Here is a 26458-nt window from a genome sequence, read left to right as displayed (position 1 = left end):
AGAGTTACGGGGGTTTAAAGATTGCCATTTCGGCCAATTTGGGACAATTAACGCGCAATAAATTTCGCGCTATTAACGTGTAAGCGGAGAATTAAAGCGTCTTAAAATCGTTCCAAGTTGGTTGAGAGAAGCTCATTTGCCATGATTGATTTGTTACAATGAGCAAAATCTATCCTTTTGTACTTTATATGGCGTCTGGGGGGATAATTTTCATAAAAAGGTTCAATTTTTAGAAAAAAGTTTTTTTCTTTCTATTTTATTACATTCATTTTTTTTATGTCATTACTGCTCCATAAAACCTTAAGAGGCAGTCGGAACATTGAGGGCGTCGCACTGATACGAGCAGTCTTGTATGTTGTTTCAATTTGACTCATTTGAGTTTTCTGTCTTCTCTGAAATAAATTGACTTCTGATTAAGATATAGTTTTTTAATTCAACTTGAGCATTCATATTAAAAACCATCATTAATTGCTAGCTGGAGAAAAAAAAACTCGAGCACAAATACTCGGTCACTGTCTTTGCAAGTCAGAACAACAAATAATTTTAGTTTCGAAATCAATGTTTTGAGCGAACGTTTTTCTGTTTTTTCTTTAATATGAACTTTTTGTATCATGAAAAAGCAATAAGTGTTTCGACTGTCTGTTGATGCATCTACGGTAATTTTTGTGACAAAAATGACAAAAAAGTTTAAAAAGATCAAGTTTTAAGGAAAATCAATTTTTCCCACACGCATCCAGCTCAAAAATTAAAGATAAATTTTTCACTTAATTATTTGATATTTTGATCAGTTAGCTTGCTTGAGTTCTATTTGGATCAAATTTTGCTCAACAATTATCCTAAACTGCCCAAGTTGACTTTTTGATCGAGCATGTGAAATAATTAAATATTGAGCACAGAAAATTAAAATTTTTCATGCTGTTGAAAAAAGTTCTGTCACAAATGGCAGAGCAAAAGATAACATTTTCCTAAAGAAGAAAAACCACAAGAGTACATTTTTTCAAGGAGTGCGTTCTATGCTTTCTATAAAGTTTTTCAAATGATTTTAGAGCTACATTCTCATAACATAATATTTGTTTTCTTAGAAAAAAAGTTATACAAAAAAACCAGGCTTTTTGTATCAACTTGAAGCCCTGAATGTTCTGAAAGCCATTTTTTCGTAAGATAATTTCGAGCACAAAAATTACACCTTATAAACCATTTCGAAATTATTCTCAACTCACGTTATATAAAGTACAAAATCATATTGTCTCTAAAAATATAGAAAAACAAATCCGTCAACAATAGATGATTGAAAATCAAAAAACCACCCGAGCAAAATATTCATTTAAAGAAATTGTAATTGAGCCTAAACAATCCATAGACAACAGAGATACTTTTGAAACAGTCTATAGTATTTATTAATACTTATTTCATTGCTTGCGACTACTTCAACAAATTGTTTTGGTAAAAAAAGTTTGAGATAGTTGTAGAAAAATTTTGAACCATAAAGCGTACACCCAAAAAAAACATCGCTTTAATTGAAATAAAGCAAAGAAATATAAATATAATTTTCAAGCCTGAAGACTGTTTTTTTTTGCTAGTTTTCTTTGCTCGTATCTATTTCTAAAAAAACTATATTAATAAGATGCAAGATGAGTGAACTGTACGATTTCGAATTCCGTTTTTTTTTCTTAAAAAATTTATCTTTTTTTCTGGATAAATGTTTCTTAGATTAAACATTTAGGTTCATATAAGATATTCTTAATGGAAAGTTCTCAGCTTGAACTACAGGTTGAATTACTTCTGCGCTGGCTCAAGTTGATGCTCTTTCAATGATAAGTTTTCTATATTGTTGGATTATTGCACTAGTTGAAACAATTTTATTCGTTATTTTGCCACCGGCAAGCTAATTGGTCATGTTTTTCCCTTCAGGATTCAACTTAGTTACATAAAATAGGACATTGATGGCCTAAAAACATTATAACCCTTCAAATTTCTTAACCAAGTTTTATTCGAGACCAGTGAACGGGCAGTCGGAACATTCAAGGTTTCCCCTGTTATAGCAGTAATATTGTTTGTTCATATATCATTATTCTGTATAGACACCACGTTTCATTCTTTTGATATTTTCATTATTGACAAAAAATCTTTAAAAATTTTGTGAACAAATTGTTAGCTGAAGCGCATAACCTCTGGCTTTTAAAAAAATGGACCGTAATTGCACCTATAAGGCTTCATTTGCTAGCCTGATTCAAGTCAGGTCACCGATTTAACATTCTATTTAAAGAAAATAGAAAACAAAGCACCCATTTATCATTTCAAATAAGCACCTTCGCAATTCGCAAACGGCCAAGATTTTAGGAACTAAGACTGCTGGGAAAGTACGAACTCAAGAAAAATCTTCAGACTCTTCGTTTATCGTTTCTTCAAAAAAACTTATCTACAATATAGTTATCAGTACCAGAGGGGCTAGAAGAAATATTTAAATTTTTGTCAATGTTTTCCAATAAGAAAGCTGTTAATATGAAACTGGGGCTTTAAATTAAGAAATTTCAAGATGCACTTAGCATAAAGACGACGTGTAGTTCCTTTTGAGAACGTGGGTCGAGTATTCGAGCCTCTGCAATGACAATTACAGTCTGTGAGATTGGGCTACCACATGACTTCAAGCTTCATGAAAGCCACATCCTGAAAAATTTCGGCTGGAAAAGTGGTACCACGTGAAAGTTCTGGACAAAAAAACTGCCCTGAGTTGCAAAAAGAGCTTCGCTCATCAAAATATTTCAGTCTGATACATGTGGAGAGCCAAAAAAAAAAATACATTTATTTAACTTCATTGCTACCGAATTATGAAACTGATAACGATTTTTGAGGCCCAATTTTTGATTTTAATAAGAAAGTTGAGGCTCGCACCGTTGTTGAAATATATTGAAAATGACGCATTTTTTTAATTTAAAATTTATGGCAAAAAAATAGGACGTCGAATAAATTTGAATATCTACGCTTCGAAATCAAAAGAGCCAAGTAGGTACAGGACACAAGCAAGAGTAAGTTTGTAAATTAGCTACTAAAACATTTAATCAGGTTCCTGATTTATGTGAAGGTTCGGAACTCTATCGAATGATAACAAAAGACATAATGCAAAAACTGACAGCATGCTATGAAACGATATTTTATAAATTTACACAGAACTGACAAAAACAATTACGATTAATGTCTTGTTTCGAAACAAGCAACTATTAAATCATTTTCGAGCCATCTTCCAAGTTCTTGAATTGTCATAAATCTTATTTTTAGTGTTGTCAGTGCTTTATGAAACAGTTATAATCTACAACATCACAGAGGCAACTAACTATTAAAAATTAAAAGTATCCAGAGATTATTGACATAATGGGCAAAGGCAACTCGAAACTGAAGCCAGAGGAGCTGGCTGATTTCCAGCATCAGACTGCTTTTTCGGAGGAGGAGATCCGGGAGTGGTACAAAGGATTCAGGAAGGACTGTCCTTCGGGTCAACTAACTGTGGACGAGTTCAAGAAGATCTACGCTAACTTCTTCCCGTACGGAGACGCCACTAAGTTTGCAGAGCACGTGTTCAGGACATTCGACGTCAACAATGACGGTAATTCTGAAATTTGTGCTTTGTGATCGCTATTTTTCAAACAAACAACTTGTTGCTCAAAAAAGGACAAAAAGGTCAGAATAATACCAATGACGATGATTATGACGATATAAAAGGTAGATATGTCGCGACAGTTTTTTGAAGAATACTAGCATATGATCATTAATGATTGTTGGAGAGCTAGGTTTTTTTTGCAAAATGGGGATTACTTTTCAAAAAAAGGTTGGACTACCAAGAAAACTCTTATAATTTCTATTAACAGTTTTCAAAAACTCAACTGTACCAGGTTCAGGGGGGATCTAGTATTTTCTCGAGGCGGAGATTTTCAAAACAGTTGTCAAAAATTTGTCGACCTTTTTTTATATTTTTAGGTCGGCCAAAAAGATTTTCCGAGCTCTCCCAAAGCATTAAAAAGACAATGTTTTTGAAAAAAGGCCAAAAATGGCGTTTTTAAGCATTTTTTGGAAAATGTTGACCAAAAAATGCATTTTTACGGCACGTGCTTCCCCCTCAAAATTAGTTATATTTTGGCGCCAAAGGCGGCTTTAGATCAGTTTTTGGGCCCGTTAACCAAAATTGGATATCCCAAAATAGTACAAAGGGGGGAGCCTTTGGGTTGACAGGGGGTCTAATCCCTGAAAAAAGGGCGTCTGCCAATTTTTGGGCCCGTTAGCCAAAAATGGATATCCCAAAATAGTACAAAGGGGGGACCCTTTGGGTCGACAGGGGGTCGAATCCCTGAAAAAAGGGCGTCCGCTGTTTTTTTTTGGGTTCGGTGTGATTTGGGTGGTCATAGGCTACTGATGGTTTACAGGATCGACCTACTGCCAATTAGTCTGAGACTGAGAACAAAATGTTTTCATCTTCAACGCACGGTTACAAAAAAAAATGATTTACTGAATATTTGATTTGCATAGGATTTTAAAAATCCCACTTGATTGAAGCTTTTTTTTGTACTTCTATCCAAAATATTGAATTGTTTGTTTCAAAAATCGACCAAATGTGATAGCAAAACTTAAATATTTGAATTAGGACACAAAAAAAAACAAATTTTTTTCGGCATTTTTTTAAAATTTCAAGCCGGTTTTCAGGTTTGACTGCATAAAAAGGCACTTAAAAGGTGTTCCAATTCAGCTAGTGCCGAAATGCAAGAATAAACTGTTTCAATATGGAATTAACTTATTCATTTTTCTTGATTTATTTCCGATTTGAATCCTCATCGTTGTTTTTCCACTTGATTTAACGTACCATGAACCAGGGTTGCAAACTTCAAATTACTTGAAATTAATATAAAAAAGCCCACGCTAACGCCAGAGATCAGATAATTTTCTTTCTCCAAGAATGGTCATAGCTATTTACCTTTCAATGGTTTTATTTTTGCATAAAAACATGGGGAAAAACTAAAAAAAATGGACTAACAGATGAACCGTTCTCGAACTAAAAACCCTACTCATCAATTGTTTCACAGACGGTACCGCGTATCAGCGAAGGGAAATGTTGTAAAATTTTTCTCAATGTCGATTTCAAAACAGCACATTTTTTAGATCAACTTTCTTTTCAACATTTTTGCGTTTTTGTTCGGTAGCAGCTGTAGATTGAAGCCAATTCCGAAAAAAAATAAAAGACTGGAATGGATAAATCAGAAAATGCTGAAAAACTTTTTCAGTTAAAAGTATGCTATGAAGAGCGAAGTACGCAATCAATGTAAAAACTGCAAGCTGTGTTGTATGGGTACTCGGTAGGATAACATAAGGGTTGATTTTTTTTGATTTTTTTCTACGATTAAAATCCGATTTAAATCATGTTGATTTTAATCATGCAACCCTGGTTTTATTAAGAAGAGTTCTACATAAGGAACATTGAAGATTGATTTTTCTATGCAAATCCACTAATTTGTAGGACAAATCATAATTTTCATACCGCGGTTGAAATCATATATAGTTTTTTCTCGATAATAAGATAAATTTTTCAAAAATTTTTTTGTAATCTCAGATACGACTGAGTCGACTTAGGAATGAAATCTCACTTGATGCCATATGAGCGTTGTTTGAGTTGTTTGATATTGCCGGAATAAATACAAACTATTCCATAGTTTCTTCCCACTAGAGTACTCGCAACAATAAACGCGGATCGTTTCTCCAAAAGATTTTACTTCTCTCACACCATTCATTTACAAGAAAAGAAACAATTTTCAAACAATTTTTTTGATGTCTTAATTTCTTCCTAAGAGCTCATAGAAGTTTTTCATTAATTTTTTCTAAATCGGCAGCTTCCGTCTTACACAATGTTTCACTTTATTTTAGGAAGCATAGATTTCCGCGAATTCATCTGTGCACTGAGTGTGACCTCTAGAGGTCAGCTGGACCAGAAGTTGAGGTGGGCATTCAACATGTATGACCTAGATGGCAATGGATATATATCTCACCAGGAAATGCTAGAGATAGTCTCTGTAAGTCAGCACTTTTGGGCAGTGATTGCCAAAATACTCGATATTTTAACACGGCCATATTTGATCTTTCAAGCTCAAATATGGCGTTTCCGTTTTTTCTCAATAGTCCCGAGACTCAAAATTTATGACATGACGGTTTTTTTTTGATTTTTTAAGAGAGCACTGAAGATCCACAAAGTTGTTTGAAAACGGTGCGCTCGCAAAATTTGATTATTTATCAATTTCCTGCGGCAATCAAAAAAGTTAAATGCCTGAATGAATTCACACAGGTCACGCTTCTTGTGATCCCCATGGGATTAACAAGAAACTTGAGCTGCGTGGAATCAATTAGGCGTATATTTTTGACTGCCTTAGGAAGTTGTTATATGATAATTTTATGCGACCGCGTCGGGAGGGAGTTTTCAAACAACTTTGAAGTGCAAGCGGAACGAACGAGTGTTTATAATTCTATTTTTTGCTTAGGCCATCTATAAGATGGTAGGATCAGTGATGAAGATGCCAGAAGACGAGGCCACTCCCCAGAAAAGAACTGACAAGATATTCAAACAGATGGACAAAAACCTGGATGGAAAACTGTCTCTGGAAGAGTTCATTGAGGGCGCCAAAAGTGACCCGTCCATTGTGCGACTGCTCCAGTGCGACCCAAGCGGCGGAGCCAGTCACTGAATAATGGCACGACGCATATTGCGTCATCATTTGGAAAAATAGTTGTATTACGCAACAAACACTAAAAACTTGTTAATGAAATTGCGTGAACCAGACTAGAGAAGAGCGAAAGGTTATTTCATTAAAATGCGCTTAGTCGTGGAACTTACTTAAATTCTAAAAAAAAATTATAGTCAAAATTGAAGTAAAAGAATTAATTTTATCTATATTTTCAAAAAACTTGAATTTAATAAAACTTAGCAATAAATTTTATTCAAGATTGATTTTTAGAACCAATTTTTTGTTTTAGGCTGGTTTGAAACTTCAAAATTTTTGCTATGATTTAATAAATGAAGTTTTTGCATGATGCTAATCAATTCACCGGCTTTAACATCTTAAAATAGTACAAGAAAAATGGCAGTAAATAATTTTCAATAATTTTTCTTGTCGAAATCATTTTGAACTAATATTTCAGTGCAAATTAAATGTTTAGCTATCTACGTACATTTTCAATCCCACTCAAAACTGTGTGCAATATATTATAGTTCATGTTTGATTAATTAAATATGAAATTACTTTTTACCTGTTAGAAATACTTGGAAGCCCAGAGCATGAAAAAAAATCATTAAATAATCCCCCTAAAACAGTATTTGTCATTAATGGCGGCTTCTTTTCTCCCTTTGATACTTAGAACTTTTTTACTATGTTCCTTCCATTCTTCTTACCTAGATGTGGTGCAAAAATATCTTTTTTTCTTTCCGTCAATTAACTATGGATAAAAGCCTGCAAATGCCAAGAAAAATGTGCCTTGTCAACCAAGGCCATAATGTAACTAAAAAGGTGACAAAAAAGATATCAAAAGAAGCGGAACTTTTACTTCCAATTAAAATGTCAGATCTCATTTTGATTAGATTACGCGTTTGTTTTTTAAAACTCGATAAAGATCTGAAGGTTATGATGATCTTGCCGGAATAATCTCACTGTAAAAAATAATCGTCGCCTAAATAATGTACATATTTTTTTACCCTAAACTTGCGCTGTTTTATTCTGCGCAAAGATCGAAACAGAGGTAAGGAAAAGCAGTGGTGAGTAACACCGACATTTCCTTAATGGAGCATCATTGGTTCACAGCTAACTTATTGACAATGTCGGTTCTAATTTTTAGACTATCGCATCTAATCTCCAACTTTTAAATTGCTTTTTTATTAAAAGAAATTTGAATATCATGTGAAATTCATTAATGCACTGAAACTAATCACATTTTGTAGAATTGTTTGAAAAAGTTTCATGATGGTGGAGGGACGGACCGTATGATGGAAAAATAATATCAGTCAGTCATCAGAATTGACTATTCTGAAATCTAGAAGAAATAGTGAATATCTCAAGAAAAGTACAGTAAATCAAGGCATCACCCACGTTACACAGCCAGGGAAAAACTTTGGCCTTCCTGCCAGGAACATAAGGAGTCGATTGCAATCATGGGCTTCCCGGTAGGAACAAGGCACGAACGCTGCCAGGAACTCTAAGATTTAATAAAAGTTGTGTTAAAAAATGTATTCTCAATCTACGATTCTCATAATAAATCATCGAAAAATAAATTTGGGGCATCTGGGAGGTTTAGTTAGAAATAAAAAACCTTGAAAGCCTGGCCGGGACACTTGTGAGGAACTTTTCCAGGAAATTCAGGGAAACTACTCCACTTCGCCTCTGTCTTATACATATTATTCAAATGTCTGACTAAATAATTAGGTTGCGCTTCTGCGTTTTTTAAATATTTTTTGATATTTGATGTTTTTAGATATTTTCTAAGGTTTTGTTCTGTTTTCAAGTTTTTGGTTTAAGTTGTTTTTCATTTTTTATTTAATTAGCTCTTTGGTAGTTCGCCTTTTTTGAGTAGAGCTCGAGAAGCTTTTAGCTACTTAAAGCAGGTTTGATGGCATTAGCCAATGTACTTTCCGTCAAAAAACCTGGCAAAAATCTATGAAAACCAGCCCGATCTCTTAGACAGATCGAGTACGTCCAAGGCAATCCTTGCGATAATTTGACATGGTTTTTCTCCTGGCCAGGCCTTCTGGCTCTAGGTATCACTCCAGGGGTGGACTTCCATGGATAGGTATCCCGGGCAACATTTTATGGATAGGTATCCCGGGCAACATTCATGATTGGCCAAAAAGGCAGCAGAAAATGAGGTCGGGATGATACGTATTGCCAGGCGGTTTTCAGCGAAGAGCACCGCACGTACGATGTGCGCTCACCATCGGGCTACTGTGAGTTTGCAAAATTTCACATTCTGCTAATTTGAACCTCGGTTTTCTGCTTGAAGCCTACAGCGAAAAAAAACAAGGAGTTTTCGGTTGTGGTATCAACATCGAACCGACTTTAAAAGTAGTCTAAAAATTAGTCTCGAATATTCATTTTTCGATTTTCGATTTTCATTGGTCGGAGCGAAAAGTTTACATGTATTTCGTAGATCATATACAGCTATCTAAACGCACCAAGCGTACGCATAAATGATGAAACCCTTTCTATTTAAAAAAAGTCTAAATAAAAAGTTAGATTTTCTACCAGCTTGAATAAATTTTTTAAACATTTAAAGTTTTTAATTTTTACGCGTGAAAAACGAGTGAACGTTTATTATTTCACATCTAAATTGTTAGCCGGAAATGTGAATAAGTTTGAGTGAAACGTTCGAACTTGAAAAAAATGTCACAAAGAAAAACTTCAGCAGGCAAGCCTGATGACACAAAAGTGCAGGTTAAGCAACCTCGTGGAAGGGACGTTTCGGCAATGCAAAGTATGCGAGAGACGAGAAGACAGAGCGATGATAAGTCGGAAGGGAACAATCAGAAAAGAACGAAAAGGAGGACTATTTATCCACAGCCGAGGCTGCCTTCAAAAACACAAGTAAGATGACAGTTGATTATTTCTGAATATATAGACAACGAACTTTAAAATTTAGCTCAAATTGACTGCTGGGTAATGATATAGAAGTATGGTCCGGTTACAAACCTCGCCCCTATGATCCCAAAAAATTAGACTTGGAGCCAAAAAAAGGTGCCTAAAAACGCCTTTTTTGGCCTGTTTTTTTTCAAAAATATGCCTGCGGCGCGGAAAAAATGGTCAAAATGAGGTCTTTATAGTGATTTGGGAGAGCTCCGAAAATGAATTTGGTCGACCTATAAAAAAGAATAGGTCGACCCGCCATTTTTGATGAGTCCCATTCAAAAAGCTCATTTAGAAGTGTGGTCCTGCCAGACCACCTAAAATATTTTTCAAGTGGTTGAAAACAAACGGAAAACTTCTAAACTTTTCTTAGTTAGATTTGCTACTAAAATTCCCTTTAAAATGCAGTTATCAAAAATACAAATTCAGTGGCAAAACTTAGAAAGTTATTTTTAAAAACTTTTTGTCGGACTCTTATAAAGGATCATTAGCAATTTTACGGGACCAAAATATGTAAACAAGGTTTTAAAGGGGTTATATTTTTAAATGAGTACCAAAATTACAGACAGGGTATGTTTTAAAGCGTTTTTGATTTCAATATTACTTGAAAAAAGGATCCAGTAGCCAGAAAAAGTTGGCAAACTTTGATGATTAATTTCAAATCATAGCTGAAGAACATGTGTGGTTGAAGAACATGGTAAACTAATTGTGCTGAGTGTGGTTTTTTCGTCTGACAAAAATAGATTTTTCGTGTATGAAATTTTGAAAACAAGTTAAGTGCTGAGCTCATACTATCAAAAATTATTTCACCTAAAATTATTGTTTTTTAAACTGTGAAGTTTCGAAAAATGCCGAGTGATGAAATTAACGCGCAAAACAAACCAGAGCATTGAAGTACCGCAACTAGATAAAGTAAACAAAAAAGATCGAAACAAAATCTGGCTTGTCATTTTAAAGTGAGATACTTATCATCTTAGCTTTCACCTCTGCTGAGTTTTAGCCCAAGGCTTACGATTTATTATCAAGAAAACGAGCATATGAATCCCATAAACGGTTCTCACCCCTTGAAACTCTAAAACTCAATGTTATCGTTAAAAATTTCGTTCCTCAATTTTTTATTTTCTTACGCGGGTAGGAGCTGCTGATCTCAAAACTCAATGATGACAAACTTCAGTAAAAGTTTCATTTACTCACTAAAGTCAGCAGGTTGATCAATTTCAAATTTGTTTCATATTCGGTAAAATTTCAAGGGTTAAACATGTTGTTTTCACATTCCATGATCAAAGTTTTCTTAGGAAAACTGAAAAAATAACGCAATGTTTGGTTGCGTTTCTTTCTTTTTCAAGTTTACAAAGTCCTGTTATAGTGTAAACGGCAAAATAAATCAACGCAAACTGATCTGAGGCGACCGTTTGGTTCTTAACATAATCGTTTTTGTTTTTATCAGATACAAAAAAATTTCGTTGGTACTTTAAATTTTAAAATTTGAAAAAAGTTTTATCTTTTAAAATTTTTAACGACAACGTTTTCCGAATTGAAAGTGACCGTTTTAATTTTTTTGTAATTTGTTTTAAAAAACTATTTGGATTTGGGAAAATTGGGATACAATCGATTTTTACGGGACGACTTTACTTGTAAAAGATGAACAAAGAGAATTTTTTTCGGCTCGAAAACTTATCTATTTTTTAAAGTTAAAAATTAATTTCTTCGGCAACATGATATCAAAAACGGAATAGGGCGGTTTGCACTGCTTCTTTTTTTGTTTTTTTTTTCTGTTTCTGGCATTGCTGCAAATCCATGTTGCAGAAAAAAGTATAACTTTAGTTTTTCAGAATGAGTAAATTTTCGAACCCAAAACCAGTTTTTTTATCTGTTCTGTGCATTGAGAATCATACTGTAGAGATTCGATTCGCGCACTGAATTTTAAGTTTAAACAAGGATAGTTGTTTACTGTGCAAGTAACACAGAATGTTCCGACCATAGTCTTAGAAAAAAGAAAAAAATGTTTCTTCAAATTAGTGTCGTTTTTAGTGGGCCTTGTGGTTCGAAAAGTAAACGATTGCAAAAAAGAAACAAGACTGCTCGTATCAGAGCGAAGCCCTGAATGGTCCGACTGCCTTTTAAGTTTTATGGAGCAGTATAACAAAAAAATTAAATATAATAAAATAAAATGAAAATGTTTTTTCTAAAAGTTGAAATTTTTTAAAGAAAATCATCCCCCCACGCGTCATAATAAGTACTAAGTGATAAATTTTGCTCCTATTAACAACTCAATTATGGCATAGAAGCTTCCTTGAACCAATTTGGAACGATTTCAAAGACGGATTAAATCTCGCTTACGCGTTAATAGCGTTAATAGCGCGAAATATATCGCGCGTTAATTGTCCCAAATTGGCCAAAATGGCAATCTTTGAACCCCCATAACTTTACGAAAAATGATGACAGGTGAAATATCTTTTCAAATTTAAGCTCAGGACAACAAAACCTTTTGAATGATATAAAAAAAGTCCGTCAAAAAAGGCTTGTTAAAAAGTCGAAATTTGTCTGAAGAAAAAAAAAACCCACCCCGAGCACAAATATTCCGTTACTTTCGTATCGAAAGTCAGAACAAAAATAAGGCTTAATTGACCTGACCACATTTGCCTCCAAAAAATGAAGAAAATAAAAAAAGCCAAAAAAAAACTTGAAAATAATAGTCGTTTTTCTGTTTTTGCACAATTTTTTGAATGTTCAAAAAAACTTTCATGACAGATTATTAAAAAACTTTCATGACGCTAAATGAAACATCCAAAACTAGTATTTTTATACGAAAATTAATTCTGAAAAAAACCAGCACATTTCCATATAACAAGCATTACACGTTTGTGTTATAGCTCAAAGTCAGACCAAGACTCAAAAATTTCAAGCTGTTTTTCTCGGCACTGAGAAAATTTTGTCAAATTTTTCGAAGGTCATTCAAATCAGGACTTAATTAGAAAAGTTTTAATTAGATATATCAGTCGAAACATTCCGATGACTATTTGTGGTACTTGATTTTGCGTGGAAAACAAAAAAGGAAAAAAACTAAAACACACCCGATTACAAAGTTCCTCCACAATTTTTCAATTGATCGGAATAAAAACAAATTGATTATTGCTGATATAGGACGTGATACTTTTTTCAAATTTTAATTCTGTTCATGCTCAGATTTGAGTTTTTATTCCATTTTTGGTTTCTTCTATACCGCTGAAGAAAAGTTTTCACTATTGGTATAGTTTTCTCTAAATGGAATAGTTTGAAAATAAAGAAACAAATTTCTTTAATTTGAAAGAGATTTTTTGAAACTCTATAGTTGTAAATTCTTCAAAAATGTACAGTCGTTTTTGCACTTTTCCAACCTTCTGTGGTCTATCTTCTTAGCACAAAACACGGCAAGAATGTAAGCACTCCAGTTTAATGTTTTATATTCATGCCGATTTAGGCGGCCTAATGTGCTAATAGTGTATTTCATATCTAAATCTTATTGTTTCGAGTTTTTAAGTTGAGTTTTAGTTGCTCTTCTGTCCCTCTCTTCTTATTGCGCGGGAGGTGAAGAGAAATCGTTTTAAAAACGAGTTCCACGAGTACTACCTGGAGGAGCAATACAGAATATCAGTTCTCAAGTAAGTTCTGACTTTATCGGACCGAAAACACTTAGCAATAGAAGGTCAATCATCGTTTTTTTATCAAAGTTTTTATCATAACATATGCTTACAACTCTCAGAACTATTAAAATTGCCTTAGAAGACCATCTTAGGAAGCTAAAAAAATAAGCTGGTTCTATTTAATGAGAATTATCAATAAAGCACTCTAAGTATAGTGGTAAAAAGAACTTGGAGACAGTAAAAAAACGGCAAGATAAGGAGTGACGGTGGGATAAGATAAAAGACTCTTGCACCGGTGAGTAAACCAGTTGAGTTCAATTACCTGAGCGTCAAACAACCTCTGGGAGAACTGCAGAGATAAGTAGTTATTCAAATCAAGGAACTCAGCAACGAACTCGGAGTAATTTAGAGACTATATCTTTCCTAATTGAAAATCAGATACCGGATATTTATACTAGTGGTAGCGAGCGAGTTGAATATCTCCCTGAGTATCAAACAACCCCTCAGAGAATATTTAATCAAGCTGGTTCACTCAACACAGCGAATCAAGGGGCGAAGGCAACAATTGCAAACTTTAACACGGCGAAATATTGAAGTTTGAGTGAAAGCACAAAAAAAACTTGCAAAAATTGGATGTTTTACGAACAATGGTGGGCCCATAAAAGTAAAGTTCCGACAAAATTTGTTTCTAAAATAGTTTTCTGATTTTTTTTGAGAATTGAAAAATGTAGTTTAGCTTGTCAGTTTCAAATTTTTTATTATTTTATAAGAAACTACAGCAAGTTATTTTTACACTTTTTGCCAGAAAGAGGTGCTTTTGAAATTAAACTAAATTTTTCAAAAACAATCCCTTTTTGGCAAAAACTCTTACAGATTTTGCTGAGTGTCGATTGAACAAACATCAACCATTTTTTTAGCTTCGTTCAACTTCGTTTGCCTCAAAATTCTACTTTAATGACTCAGAAACAAATCCCACTTCCACAAACAGAAGTTGCCATAATCGTGTACACTTTGGACTAAATGTCAGCGTTTAATTTTGGCGGACCACTAGAATTTCGGATTTAATTGATTCGTAAACTGCGGTCTCATTTTCACAGAACCAGTGTTCCTAGCCGGAATAGTTGAATTGCCCAGACAATAATACCAAAAAAATAGGTCATTAAATTTATTTCAATTTTCGAGAAAAACAGCATTCGAATTTTGTGTAATAGTAAATGAACTGAGGTTTTCAGTTCGAGGCTAATTGGTACTTTTTTGCGCAGTATGTTCACACCGCGACATGTCTGAAACGAGATTCTTGTAAAGTTTGCCACAAAGTTTTTTAAAGGAACTTTTGCTGTAGTGGAATCCAGAAACAAAGGCCTTAAACATAAAGAAGCTCCAAATGATAAGCTGATTTCATTCATCGTGTCGCTCGTTGCAGATTCCGCGTTACATCTCATATTCGGACAAAACTAACGTTACAAATTAGTAATTGCCTATGACTTTTACAAAATTTGGGTGGAATTTTAACTAGGTTCAATGCTTGTCTCTGTGTTCTGCTGTCATACAAAATTTTTTGCAAAATGAACTGGTGAACAAATTCAAGTTTGAAACAAGGATACTTGGTTGCTGTGCAAGTAGCACAGAGTGTTCCGATCATAGTCGTTAAATTACAAAAAAAAAGTTTAGCATATTTGACAGTCATAGTAAAATAAACAAATTGAAAATTGGAAATCAATTTTTGTAGAAAAACGACAAAAAAAAGAAAATCAAAAAAATGATTTCAAATTTAGTTTGCAGTTGTTTGAACTTTTGACGTGTTTCTTTCCAAAAGTCACTAAAATACTCAAAAAACTAACTTTACTTTTATAAAACTAGGGAAGCGGTTATGAAGTGGTTACTTCTCCGCCTCTCAATCAAAAAAGTATGTTCGAGACTCACCATGATCCTTGCTCGTTGCGTGAGGGTGGGGCAACTTTATCCCACCCAGAAAAATAACCAAATAAATTGCATGTAGTTCCTAAACAGGGCTACAACTGCGGTTCGCCGTGATGGTCTGTACAGCTCGTATATTGATCCTTTCCCTCGTGGATAAATGGTCTTAATCAATCTTAATTTTTTAAATTAAGCAATTGTAAGCTTTCAAATTAATAAAATAAACTATTGTAAGCCTGCCCGAAGTTAGACGAAAGTTAAAAAAACTTAAACCAGTTTTTCTTGATACTGTAAACGTTTTTTGAAAATTTTTTGAATTCATTCAAATCTAGATAGAGCTTCAAAATTGTATATCGGTCAGCTCTCTCTGATGATTTTTTGTGGCAGCTGATTTTGAGTGGAAAAGAAAATTAAAAAAAAGGAAAAAAATAAAACACACCCGAGTATAAAATTTCTCCCATTTTTGAACAAGGTGAACACATTGTAGAAGAAATAGCAAAAAAAAAACATTTTAAACCTAAACTGAGCAAAAATTTGAAGGAAACCCAAAATTCTAAAAATAAAATATGTTTTTACAGGAAATAATTAAGTATTTTTTCAAAATTACGAGTCAGAACACATAAAAAGATGTTTAATCATCAACACGAATTTTTTGTATTATTTTACTTCAATTCTATTCTTTTGATTATAGAAAATAAATAAAGCCTAGATTTCAAATTTTTAATCAAAAGTATAGAATTGAAATAAAATAATACAAAAAAATTCGTGTTGATGAATAAACATCTTTTGTTGAGTGTCGATTGAACAAACATCGACCATTTTTTAGCTTCGTTCAACTTCGTTTGCCTCAAAATTCTACTTTAATGACTCAGAAACAAATCCCACTTCCACAAACAGAAATTGCCATAATCGTGTACACTTTGGACTAGATGTCAGCGTTTAATTTTGGCTGACCACTAGAATTTCGGATTTATTTGATTCGTAAACTCCGGTCTCATTTTCACAGAACCGAACCAGTGTTCCTAGCCGGAATAAATGAATTGCCCAGACAATAATACCAAAAAAATAGGTCATTAAATTTATTTCAATTTTCGAGAAAAACAGCATTTGAATTTTCTGTACTAGTAAATGAACTGAGGCTTTCAGTTCGAGGCTAATTGGTACTTTTTTGCGTAGTATGTTGACACAGCCACATATCTGAAACGAGATTCTTGTAAAGTTTGCCACAAAGTTTTTTAAAGGATTTTTTGCTGTAGTGGAATCCAGAAACAAAGGCCTTAAACATAAAGAAGCTCCAAATGATAAGCTGATTTCATTCATCGTGTCACTCGTTGCAGATTCCGCGTTACATCTCATATTCGGACAAAACTAACGTTACAAATTAGTAATTGCCTATGACTTTTACAAACTTTCATAAATTTCCTAACAAAACTGCTCGTATCAGGGCGAAGCCCTGAGTGTTCCGACTACCTTTTAAGTTTTATGGAGCAGCAGTAATAGCATAAAAAAATTAAAGGAAATAAATTAAAATGAAAAAAAAAGTTTTTATTAATTTGAAATTTTTTTAATGAAAATCATCCCCCACACGCCAATTAAAGTACAAAAAGATAGATTTCTTTCCTTGTAACAAATCAATTATGGCAAATAAGCTTCCTTTAACCAGTTTGGAACGATTTATAAGCAGGATTAAATCTCGGCTTACGCGTTAATAGCGCGAATTATATCGCGCGTTAATTGTCCCAAATTGGTCAAAATGGCCAAAATGGCAATTTTTAAACCCTCATAAGTTTAAAAAAAATAATCACAGATAAAATATCTTTTCTAATTTAAGCTCAAGATAACAATACTTTTTGAATGATATAAAAAAATTCCGTCAAAAACGCATAGTCAAAAAGTCGAAATTTGTCTGAAGAAAAAAAAACCCAACCTGAGCACAAATATTCCATTATTTTGGTATCGAAAGTCGGAACAACAAGATTCGATCTTTAGCTTTCGTAGTTACTAGACAAAGGCAAAATCGCAAAGCTACAAGACTTGGATGTATACATTACTCGAAGGAATGTATTGCAAACTAGTTCCTGGTAATTATAAAATCAAAGTCAACTGCAAATCATTTGCATGTAGAATGAACAAACATTAAAATGAACTTAATTGATATTTATCTAGAAACCGAATAAAATGTTAGATAACACCTAGAAGGTTAGATAAATAAACAAATCCTTGTAAGAAATATACCATGGTTGATCTTCATTCAGCCAAGGGCTCAACATACAATTCTTTGCAAGAAAAAGTTTGCCGTACATTTCCATGCATGAAAAACGTACAATAGGCAGTTTCACATCGCTAGAATGAAAAACCCAAAGTTTATCCCAGATTTTAATGTGAACCCGGATTTAATTTTTTCCTGATTTAATAACGCAAGATAAATTCATTCTATCAAGAAAAATAACAGGCAATGATTTTTATTTATTGATTTTTTTTTACGTAAAATTTTTCTAGTCCAACACGCGAAGTTACGGTATTTACTAAGTGGGCTCAATTTTTAACACAATTTCAGTACAAATACCCCTATGCTGTTCAGCTGTGGTTAACCTCAAAAAAATTTGGGTTTTTCACGCTTAGGAATATCCTGAATTTTCTGTGTTATCTGAAAAAAAATCAAAAATTAATAGAAAAAACAAAAAAATACTATACTTTATGGAGATTTCATAAACTTTTTTGTAAGTTGATTATATGTTTAGCTTTATGACAAAAGTTTTATTCAATTATGACAACTGTGTAACTAGAGGTTTCGGTCAAGAAGGATAGTTTGATGTTAAAATTAAGTACTTTTGATTTATCATTTATTTAGGTCGTACATTTCGATAAACTTTCAATTTGCTTTCTAAGTTATGATAGATGGGGCATCAATTTGAGATTCTGAAGCTTCTTAGATATTTCTTTGGTGGTCCCAAATACAGATTTTTTTCAGATTGATATGAAATAACTTTTTTATATCTAACTTTCGAGAGCTTTCATACTGAAGTGAGTAATGAAATGTTTAAATAACTAGAGCCACCTGATTTTGCTTGCAAATATCAAATCCGGATTTAAAAAGCCTCAATATGGAACTAAATGTGTCCAAAAACACTTTAAAATCTTTAAACCCTCATAACTTTACAAAAAATGATCATAGGCGAAATATCTTTTCAAACTTAAGCTCAAGACAACAATACCTTTTGATGATATAAAAAAAAATCCGTCAAAAATGCCTAATTAAAAAGTCAAAATTTGTCTGAAGAAAAAAAACCCACCGCGAGCACAAATATTCCGTTACTTTTGTATCGAAAGGCGGAACAACAAGATTCGATCTTTAGCTTTCGTAGTTACTAGACAAAGGCAATATCGCAAAGCTACAAGACTTGAGTGTATACATTAATCGAAGGAATGTATTGCAAACTAACTCTTGGTAATTATAAAATCAAAGTCAACTAACTGCAAATCATTTGCATGTAGAATGAACAAACATTAAAATGAACTTAATTGATATTTATCTAGAAACCGAATAAAATGTTAGATAACACCTAGAAGGTTAGATAAATAAACAAATCCTTGTAAGAAATATACTATGGTTGATCTTCATTCAGCCAAGGGCTCAACATACAATTCTTTGCAAGAAAAAGTTTGCCGTACATTTCCATGCATGAAAAACGTACAATACCCGTACCGAACTTTTTGGCCATAATCATATCTGATCATTGTAAAATCATGCAAAATTCATGTCTGTAACAGATGTGCAGCATGTCTATAATCGGCATGCACATACCTGCATCAGACCTGCATCAGGTGTGCTAACTGAAGATATGCTCACACCTGCAGCATACACGATCATGCCTGAACTGAACATGCTCACACCTGCAGGATACATGATCATACCTGAACTAAACATGCTCACACCTGCAGGATACATGATCATACCTGAACTAAACATGCTCACACCTGCAGGATACATTATCATACCTGAACTAAACATGCTCACATCTGCAGGATACATGACCATGCCTGAACCGAATCAGCTCAAATCGGTATCTTCAGTATTATAAGATAATTAAGAAATGGTTAAATTGTAACAACATCATAAACTCAGCTTGAAAATGTGACACTTTACTTCAAATTTTTAGTTTTTTTTCAGATTTTTTCTGACATCGGTGAAGTTTTTTGTTGAAAATATACTGTAGTGGTTAGATGCATCTTTCTTTAATTGCCAGCAGGGAGTCGTTGGTAGCGGGGCGTGTGGATACTTTTCTCTGTTTCCTGTCAACATAAAACTAATTGTTAGTCAAAACTTCATCACTTTAAATAAATGCTTAACAAATAAAATTAGACAAAAATCATGCGTTAAAAAGTAGTCGCATATTTGTTGTTAATTTATTCAATGAGATTAATAGTATCAACCATTCAAATCTTTTTAATTTATTTGCAATTATTGCGGCTACTGGTTCGCGAAAATTGACAGATTATTGGCCAAAAAATTTTGTGACGAATTGCTTCAATTCAATGCTTTATAGTTCAAACCGGGGATTCTTAGTTTTTTCGACTATCCCTCCCGTTGACCCCCTGAAACTAACCTGACTTCCTCTTTTTTGGGATGTAGATGCGACATAATTTTCTTCATTTGAAGATATTTGACTCGAGGAGGTAAATTTGGATAAGCTCATTTCAAACAAAATCTGAAAAAGTGAATTTTTAACAACAAAGACCAATTAGTCAAGATACGAAGTAATGTATAAATAAATATGAGTTTGTCAAGTTTTCAGTCAGTCGTTATCATGTCTGCGACAGGCATGAACATGTTTCACTCAGGTCTGATCATGTAAAATCCAGGTACGACCACGTCTGTAGAAAAATACGCATGCTCACTTGTGAACAGCCCTGCATTATGGGGGAACAGTCCTGAGAATATTCTCTCCCCTGCTAAATGGATGATCAGCCGTGAAATGGCACAAAAAGTTCAGTACGGGTAGGCAGTTTCACATCGCTAGAATGAAAAACCCAAAGTTTATCCCAGATTTTAATGTGAACCCGGATTTAATTTTTTCCTGATTTAATAACGCAAGATAAATTCATTCTATCAACAAAAAAAACAGGCAATGATTTTTAATTATTAATTTTTTTTGACGTAAAATTTTTCTAGTCAAACACGTGAAGTTACGGTATTTACTAAGAGGGCTCAGTTTTTAACACTATTTCAGAACAAATACCCCTATGTTGTTCAGCTGTGGTTAACCTCAGTAAACTTTGGGTTTTTCAAGTTTAGGAATATCCTTAATTTTCTGTGTTTTCTGAAAAAAAATCAAAAATTAATAGAAAAAACAAAAAAATACTATACTTTATGGAGATTAAATATACTTTTTTGTAAGTTTGATTATATGTGTAACTTCATGACAAAAATTTTATTCAATTATGACAACTGTGTAACTAGAGGTTTTGGTCAAGTAGGATAGTTTGATGTTAAAATTAAGTACTTTTGATTTATCATTTATTTAGGTCGCACATTTCGGAAAACTTTCAATTTGCTTTCTAAGTTATGACTGATGGGGCATCAATTTGAGATTCTGAACCTTATTAGATATTTCTTTGGTGGTCCCAAATACAGATTTTTTTTCAGGTTGATATGAAATAACTTTTTCATATCTAATTTTCTAGAGCTTTCATACTGAAGTGAGTCATGAAATGTTTAAATAACTAGAGCCACCTGATTTTGCTTGCAAATATCAAACCCGTGTTTAAAAAGCCTCAATATGGAACTAAATGTGTCCAAAAACACAGGTCAAAACTTTCGAAATGAAAGTCTTATGGCCACTAATTAAGAACAAGCTAAGGCTCATGTTTCCCACAAAGTTTGACCTAAGTGCATATTGACGTACAGTGGCCATGAGACACGAGTTCGAATGCACCCCAGAACAATCTCTTATATAGTTTTTTAAATTGTGAAATGTCTGAACGAAGGTAAATTACAATTTTCACCTCTTTTTCCTTTTTAACCTTAACCAAATTTGACCACTAAGTTGATCAGCCGATAGCAAAGGCTAATTTAGGTAGTTTGCAGTCAATAATTTCAAGATTTTGGACTATTTATGCTCATTTTAAAAAATTGATTATTTCAAATTCTTAAAAAAAAACATAATATATTTTTCTCCAACTTTATTAATCATCACAAAATTGAAAAAAAATTGAGCCATCGTCTGTGACTTGGAGAGGACAGACACCATGGTCAATCAATTGCTTATCAAAGTTCGTTTTTGCCGTTATATCAATGAGTATGGAACTTTCGAGTCATGAAGATGGTGAACTTTCTGTGCTTTTTTTGTGTTTTTTTTTCAGAAAAAAAGTTTTTAAATTTGTCCACGCTCAAATTTGTTTTTTCACGAACGGACTTTTGATTTTCACGAACGGCTTGGCGTGTATGTTTTCAATTCACGTTTGAATCGTATTCTTTTTACGTTGTGACGTCTTTTTTTGTCAGGATTATTGGCCGTATACAAAAAATACTTTTTTGATGATACTGAGTGAAGCTCAATATTTGTACTTATTTGGCTTAACTCAATTTGTTTTCAAATTTTGCGATATCTTATGGCTAGCATGTTTGTCAACACAGGCCTTTGTAAAAAAACGTGTTCTCTGTCTTTAGATGTGAGCTGTTTCGTCTTCGCTGTGCCATCACCTTCATCTTAGCATGTGTGATTCTCATTGGACAGCTGCTGGTGTTCAAACTACACGCCATATCCTTTATCCGCTACCTTGCTCTCGGAATATTCTGCGTGGAGGCGGCCATGTTATTCCTCACGTTCCACCCTGATGTATTTCACAGGTGAGCTTTTTACTGTCTTGTTTTTAGAGGTATGGAAGTTTACTTTTTTGATACACTCATCTCACTCGCTTCAACTTTATTTGATAAAGAGCATGCATCTTTTTTTGACATCCTAACTCAAGCCTATGAAAGTTAATTAGAGCCCTAATTGTTACTTCCAGAGGTAAATTGTAGTATCTCTGCGAGTTGTTTTTGAAAAATTGAAAAATTTCTACTTTCAGAAGCCAAATTGAACTTATCTGTGATTTAGCTTGTATATTGGAATAACCTCACTAATCGACGGAGAAGTAAGCTCGGTTTGAATTCTGTGAGTGAAGCAATTGGCTTCTTGGCTTGAGCGTCTAGCCCAAATAGTTTTTAAGAAACCAATGAAAAGTCATCAAATAATCATTTTAGCGATAATTTACAAATAGGTGGTCAGTGGTAGCATTTGCGACTGTCAACTCAATTCTGGCAATGACGTTTCCGTGGATGATGCTGGCTGCATTCAAGGTCGATTTTTTTGTTTCTTATTAACTGTTGGGTTTTCGGATTTTTGGATTCTTATTATTTTTTATTAATTGCTTAGATATTTGCATCGATCAAATTATTACGAGCATAGGCGCGTAGCTCTACACTAGACCCCCTCCCCGATACCCCGAAGACCAGGTTAAGATAGACACAGTTACGATCTTCCATCCCAGTATTTATTTCGGTTCATGTAACTTTCTAAGCGCTTCATGTAAAATTCTCTGAAAATTGGCTGAAATTTGAAAATTCCAACTAAGGTTGATGAAAATCTAACTTAGAACCAAGTTATCATCCCCCAACTGCTTTGGGGGGAGTATGTCAATTTGGCCCATGTTTTTGAAGTGATACTAGTCTTTTTCTCAAATCACTTTGAGCAATCTGATACAAAATTAGGAGGTAAATCTGAGAACAAAAATTTTTGTAAAAGTTTGCAATAACTATTTTTGCGAACAATTTAGATTTTTTTTATTGTTTAATGGTGTTAACTTAGAAAAATCCACCTGATAAAATCATAGGTTTTTATCCCTTTTCTTCACCTCTAATCATCAATTTTATGGTGTAAGCAGTGGTTTTACAAGGTAAAAAAGGAAAGTCAAATCTGATTGGATAGCTTAGTAGTCAGGCGATGGCAATCGCCATAACAGTCGGAAAATTTTATCAAAAACATATAGCAATAAATTTTAGGTAGGGGATGGTAAAGTGCCACCAAGCTTACTTTAATTCAGACATTGTGATGATCTCAGTTAGTGAAAAAGGAAAAGTTGCTGAAAGAGCACGATAAATTTTCAAAGAAAACATCTGACATTTCAGCCATACATGGGTGTCTATCTGGCCTCTGATCTGGCTGATACTCATTATGTCGGAGTCTGTTTCGTTGTCGGACTAGTACACCTATATGTCATATCTGGTCTTCCGGGTCTCGTGTGTCTGTTAGTTGGCTTGGCGTTCTCAACAGGACAAGTCCTTTTCATGGCTCATGTGATGGGACAGCCTAATGAGAAATTCGCAAGTGAGTGATTCTTTGAAAAAGATTTTTCCCCAGAAAATTAGAGGAATTATTTCAGCAGATTTTAAAACGAAAATATACAAGGCCAGTTTGGTTTTAAAAATTTTTACATGAAAAAAATATGAAATATCTTGTAAAAACATGAAGAAAAAATTGAACCAAAGAAGTTTGAACGCCAGCTAGGAGCGGATCTAGGATTTTCTCAAGGGAAGGGGTGGTGATGATTTTCAAAAAATGTCAACATTTTCCGACTTTTTTGAGGTCGGCCGAATTGATTTTCCAAGCTCTCTATAGAACACTACTAAGACGCTATTTTGAAAAAATGTCTCTGCCGCAGGCAAACTTTAAAAAAAAATAGGGCACTTTGTGGAAATAATTGATCAGAAAATCGCGTTTTCAGCGCGCTTTCCTTTAAAGTTAGTATATATTGGCGCCGTATATATTGAGCAAACTGTCAATTACTGGATCAATTAAACCCCGAGTCGAGGTGGTCATTTTAAATTCTGTTCATCTCGACCAAAAATAGGCATTTTTCGATCATGTCGACTAAAGTTCGGTATGTTTCAACCGCGCTCGACCAAAATCCGGTATGTTTAGACCATGCTCGACCGAAAAAAACTCTTTCGTAAAGATCTGAAAAAAAATTTGTTTTAAAAAGGAACAGAATTAGACAAGCTTGGGCTGGGATTAGATTTATTCGACTCAGTTAAGACAATTTGTGTCTGGGAAAAATTAAACAAACAAACTCGCAATTTCAAATTGTATATTTGTAATTTAACTATAATAAATTCTATAATCCGTATCAATCCGCCTAGAAGTATTTTGTTATTTCACTTTTTTTTCAGCATTTATATTTGTTTATGTATAATCTCAACTATCTTCCTACTCAATTATCAATCCGCGTTATCGTTACTTGTTTTACATCTGGTTCTATGGTTTTTCTTTTTATTTTAATTTCAACTTCTTTTTGTGTATTTCTAAATAGGCAACGATTCCGTATTATCAATTTTGAAATGACATTTTTGGCCAGTTTTCAATTTATTCGAATAATTGAAAACTTAAAAATTCAAAATAAACAGGATTGATAAAGTCTGGAAAAGGATCAATCATGCCTCTCAGATCTTACCTTGTAAAGTTCCTAGCAGAACAGCTTCAGGTCTGAACCAAACATGACCTATGTATGAGCACACATGAGCAGGTCTGATTCTGGTCTTGAGCAGGTCTTGACTTTTGAGAAAAACCATATCTGTCCCAGAACTAAAACAGACATGCACATATTCAAATGAAACATTGATCATATCTGCACAAGATGTAAAATTGTACTAGTAAAACTGAAGGCACAAGTAAGGTTTTACGCAGGTAAGATCTGAATTTTGAGTTTATGTAGAATACAGGCGACTTTTCAAAAAGTGACTTTTTTTATAAACACTTTTTTTTGATGTTTTTGAAAAGTTGTTTCCTCACGCGCTATTTAAAGTACAAGTTTTTATATTGCTCATATGGCAAATATTAAAGTAGACCAAGTAGCAAAACTTAGTTCAATTTGCGACAATTTCTGAGAGGGATAAAATCTCCGTAGGGAAGCAGGTGGGGAACCCTATCTTTAGAACCCTATCTGATTCCAAACCTATGATTAGAAACGCAACCTTAAATAATAGTGCTGTATTCTGTGATTATTTTGAGGAATGGGGCGCATGGCAGAGTATCTGACTTGCCTTTAATTATTCTTTCGTAAATCGTAAAAGCATCAGCTGATTACTCAGCTGTGCTACATGCTAAACACAACACGTGCTTCTCAAAAATCACCTATCACCTATCTGCCTGTGAACCAGCTTCAGATACTGAGAAATTGTCAATTACTGGATCAATTAAGCCCCGAGTCGAGGTGCTTATTTTAAGTTGTGTTCATCTCGACCAAAAATTTGCATGTTTCGATTGTGTCGACTAAAGTTCGGTATGTTTAGGTCGCGCTCGACCAAAATCCGGTATGTTTAGACCATGCTCGACCGAAAAAAAATGTCTCGACCATTCTCGACCCAATCAAGATATGCTTCGATCGTACTTGACCGAATTAAGTACCTTTTGACTTTGAAACTACATGAGTTATCCAAATTAAAACATTTTAGCTTATGCTTTTCGGGTAACATCGTATAGTTGTTTTTTTTTATCAGAAGGAAATGATTCTTTTTGCAATCTAAACACCGCATAGAGATGAAATGAGCCTATTTTTGAGCTTATTTTCCATCTTTTGGAATACTGGTTTGATATTTGAGTCGAAAAGGTTTTTTTTTAAAAATGGTAACATGTGAAGTTATTTTTCTTTTGACTCCGAATTACCGTGGGACAATCGGTATTTGTTGACCGTGCAGGAGGTATGTTTCGACCATAATCAGCCGTGCTCGAGGTATACTGCGACTGTGTTCGATGTTTGTTTCGAATTCGGGCTCGACTCTAACCCCTGCCTCAACTTTTTTTTTTGGTCGAGCATTGACATGTGCTCGACTTTGAGGGTCTAAACATAAAGTGAACACCTCGACGCGGGAACAGTTTATTCCATGGGACAAAAACCCGCCAACAGTTTAGACGCTCCCAAGTGCCGTTTTCAAAATTTTTATAATGATATATTTTGAATGGCCAGCTTTGAATCAACCAGGGCACAAAATTTTATCAAGTTTTCCCCGGATGAAGCTTTGGCTGAGGATCTAGAGGATTGATTATGTAATTAAATTCAAACTACAATATAATCCCCAAAAAACCGTCGTAAATAATCCGGTTAACAATTGTTAGCTGGCTCTAGTTTGTCCATTTTCGGTCTTTCGACCGTGCTCGAGGTATTTGTTTCGACCGTGCTCGAAGTATGTTTCGAGTTTGGGCTTAACTCTAACCCGTGTCTCAACTTTTTTTCTCGGTCCAG

The 26458-nt window shown here is 33.9% G+C and overlaps 2 protein-coding genes across 4 annotated transcripts in view; one reads left to right on the top strand and one right to left on the bottom strand.

Moving 5' to 3' along the window:
* Positions 1–7221, top strand: part of LOC134843615 (neurocalcin-like) — a 30841-nt gene extending 23620 nt beyond the window's left edge. For all 3 annotated transcript variants that reach the window (XM_063859778.1, XM_063859775.1, XM_063859776.1), the window contains exons 2-4: positions 3277–3601; positions 5905–6050; positions 6513–7221. In XM_063859778.1, the coding sequence (XP_063715848.1) occupies positions 3370–3601; positions 5905–6050; positions 6513–6716 (582 nt within the window). In that variant the 5' untranslated portion in view covers positions 3277–3369 and the 3' untranslated portion in view covers positions 6717–7221. The remainder of the gene's footprint in view (positions 1–3276; positions 3602–5904; positions 6051–6512) is intronic.
* Positions 1–26458, bottom strand: part of LOC134844638 (uncharacterized) — a 564381-nt gene that overhangs the window by 214689 nt on the left and 323234 nt on the right. The window lies entirely within an intron of this gene.

The sequence above is a fragment of the Symsagittifera roscoffensis genome, chromosome 4, assembly GCF_963678635.1.
Source record: "Symsagittifera roscoffensis chromosome 4, txSymRosc1.1, whole genome shotgun sequence".
NCBI lineage: Eukaryota > Metazoa > Xenacoelomorpha > Acoela > Convolutidae > Symsagittifera > Symsagittifera roscoffensis.
This window is presented reverse-complemented; position numbering and strand designations above follow the sequence as displayed.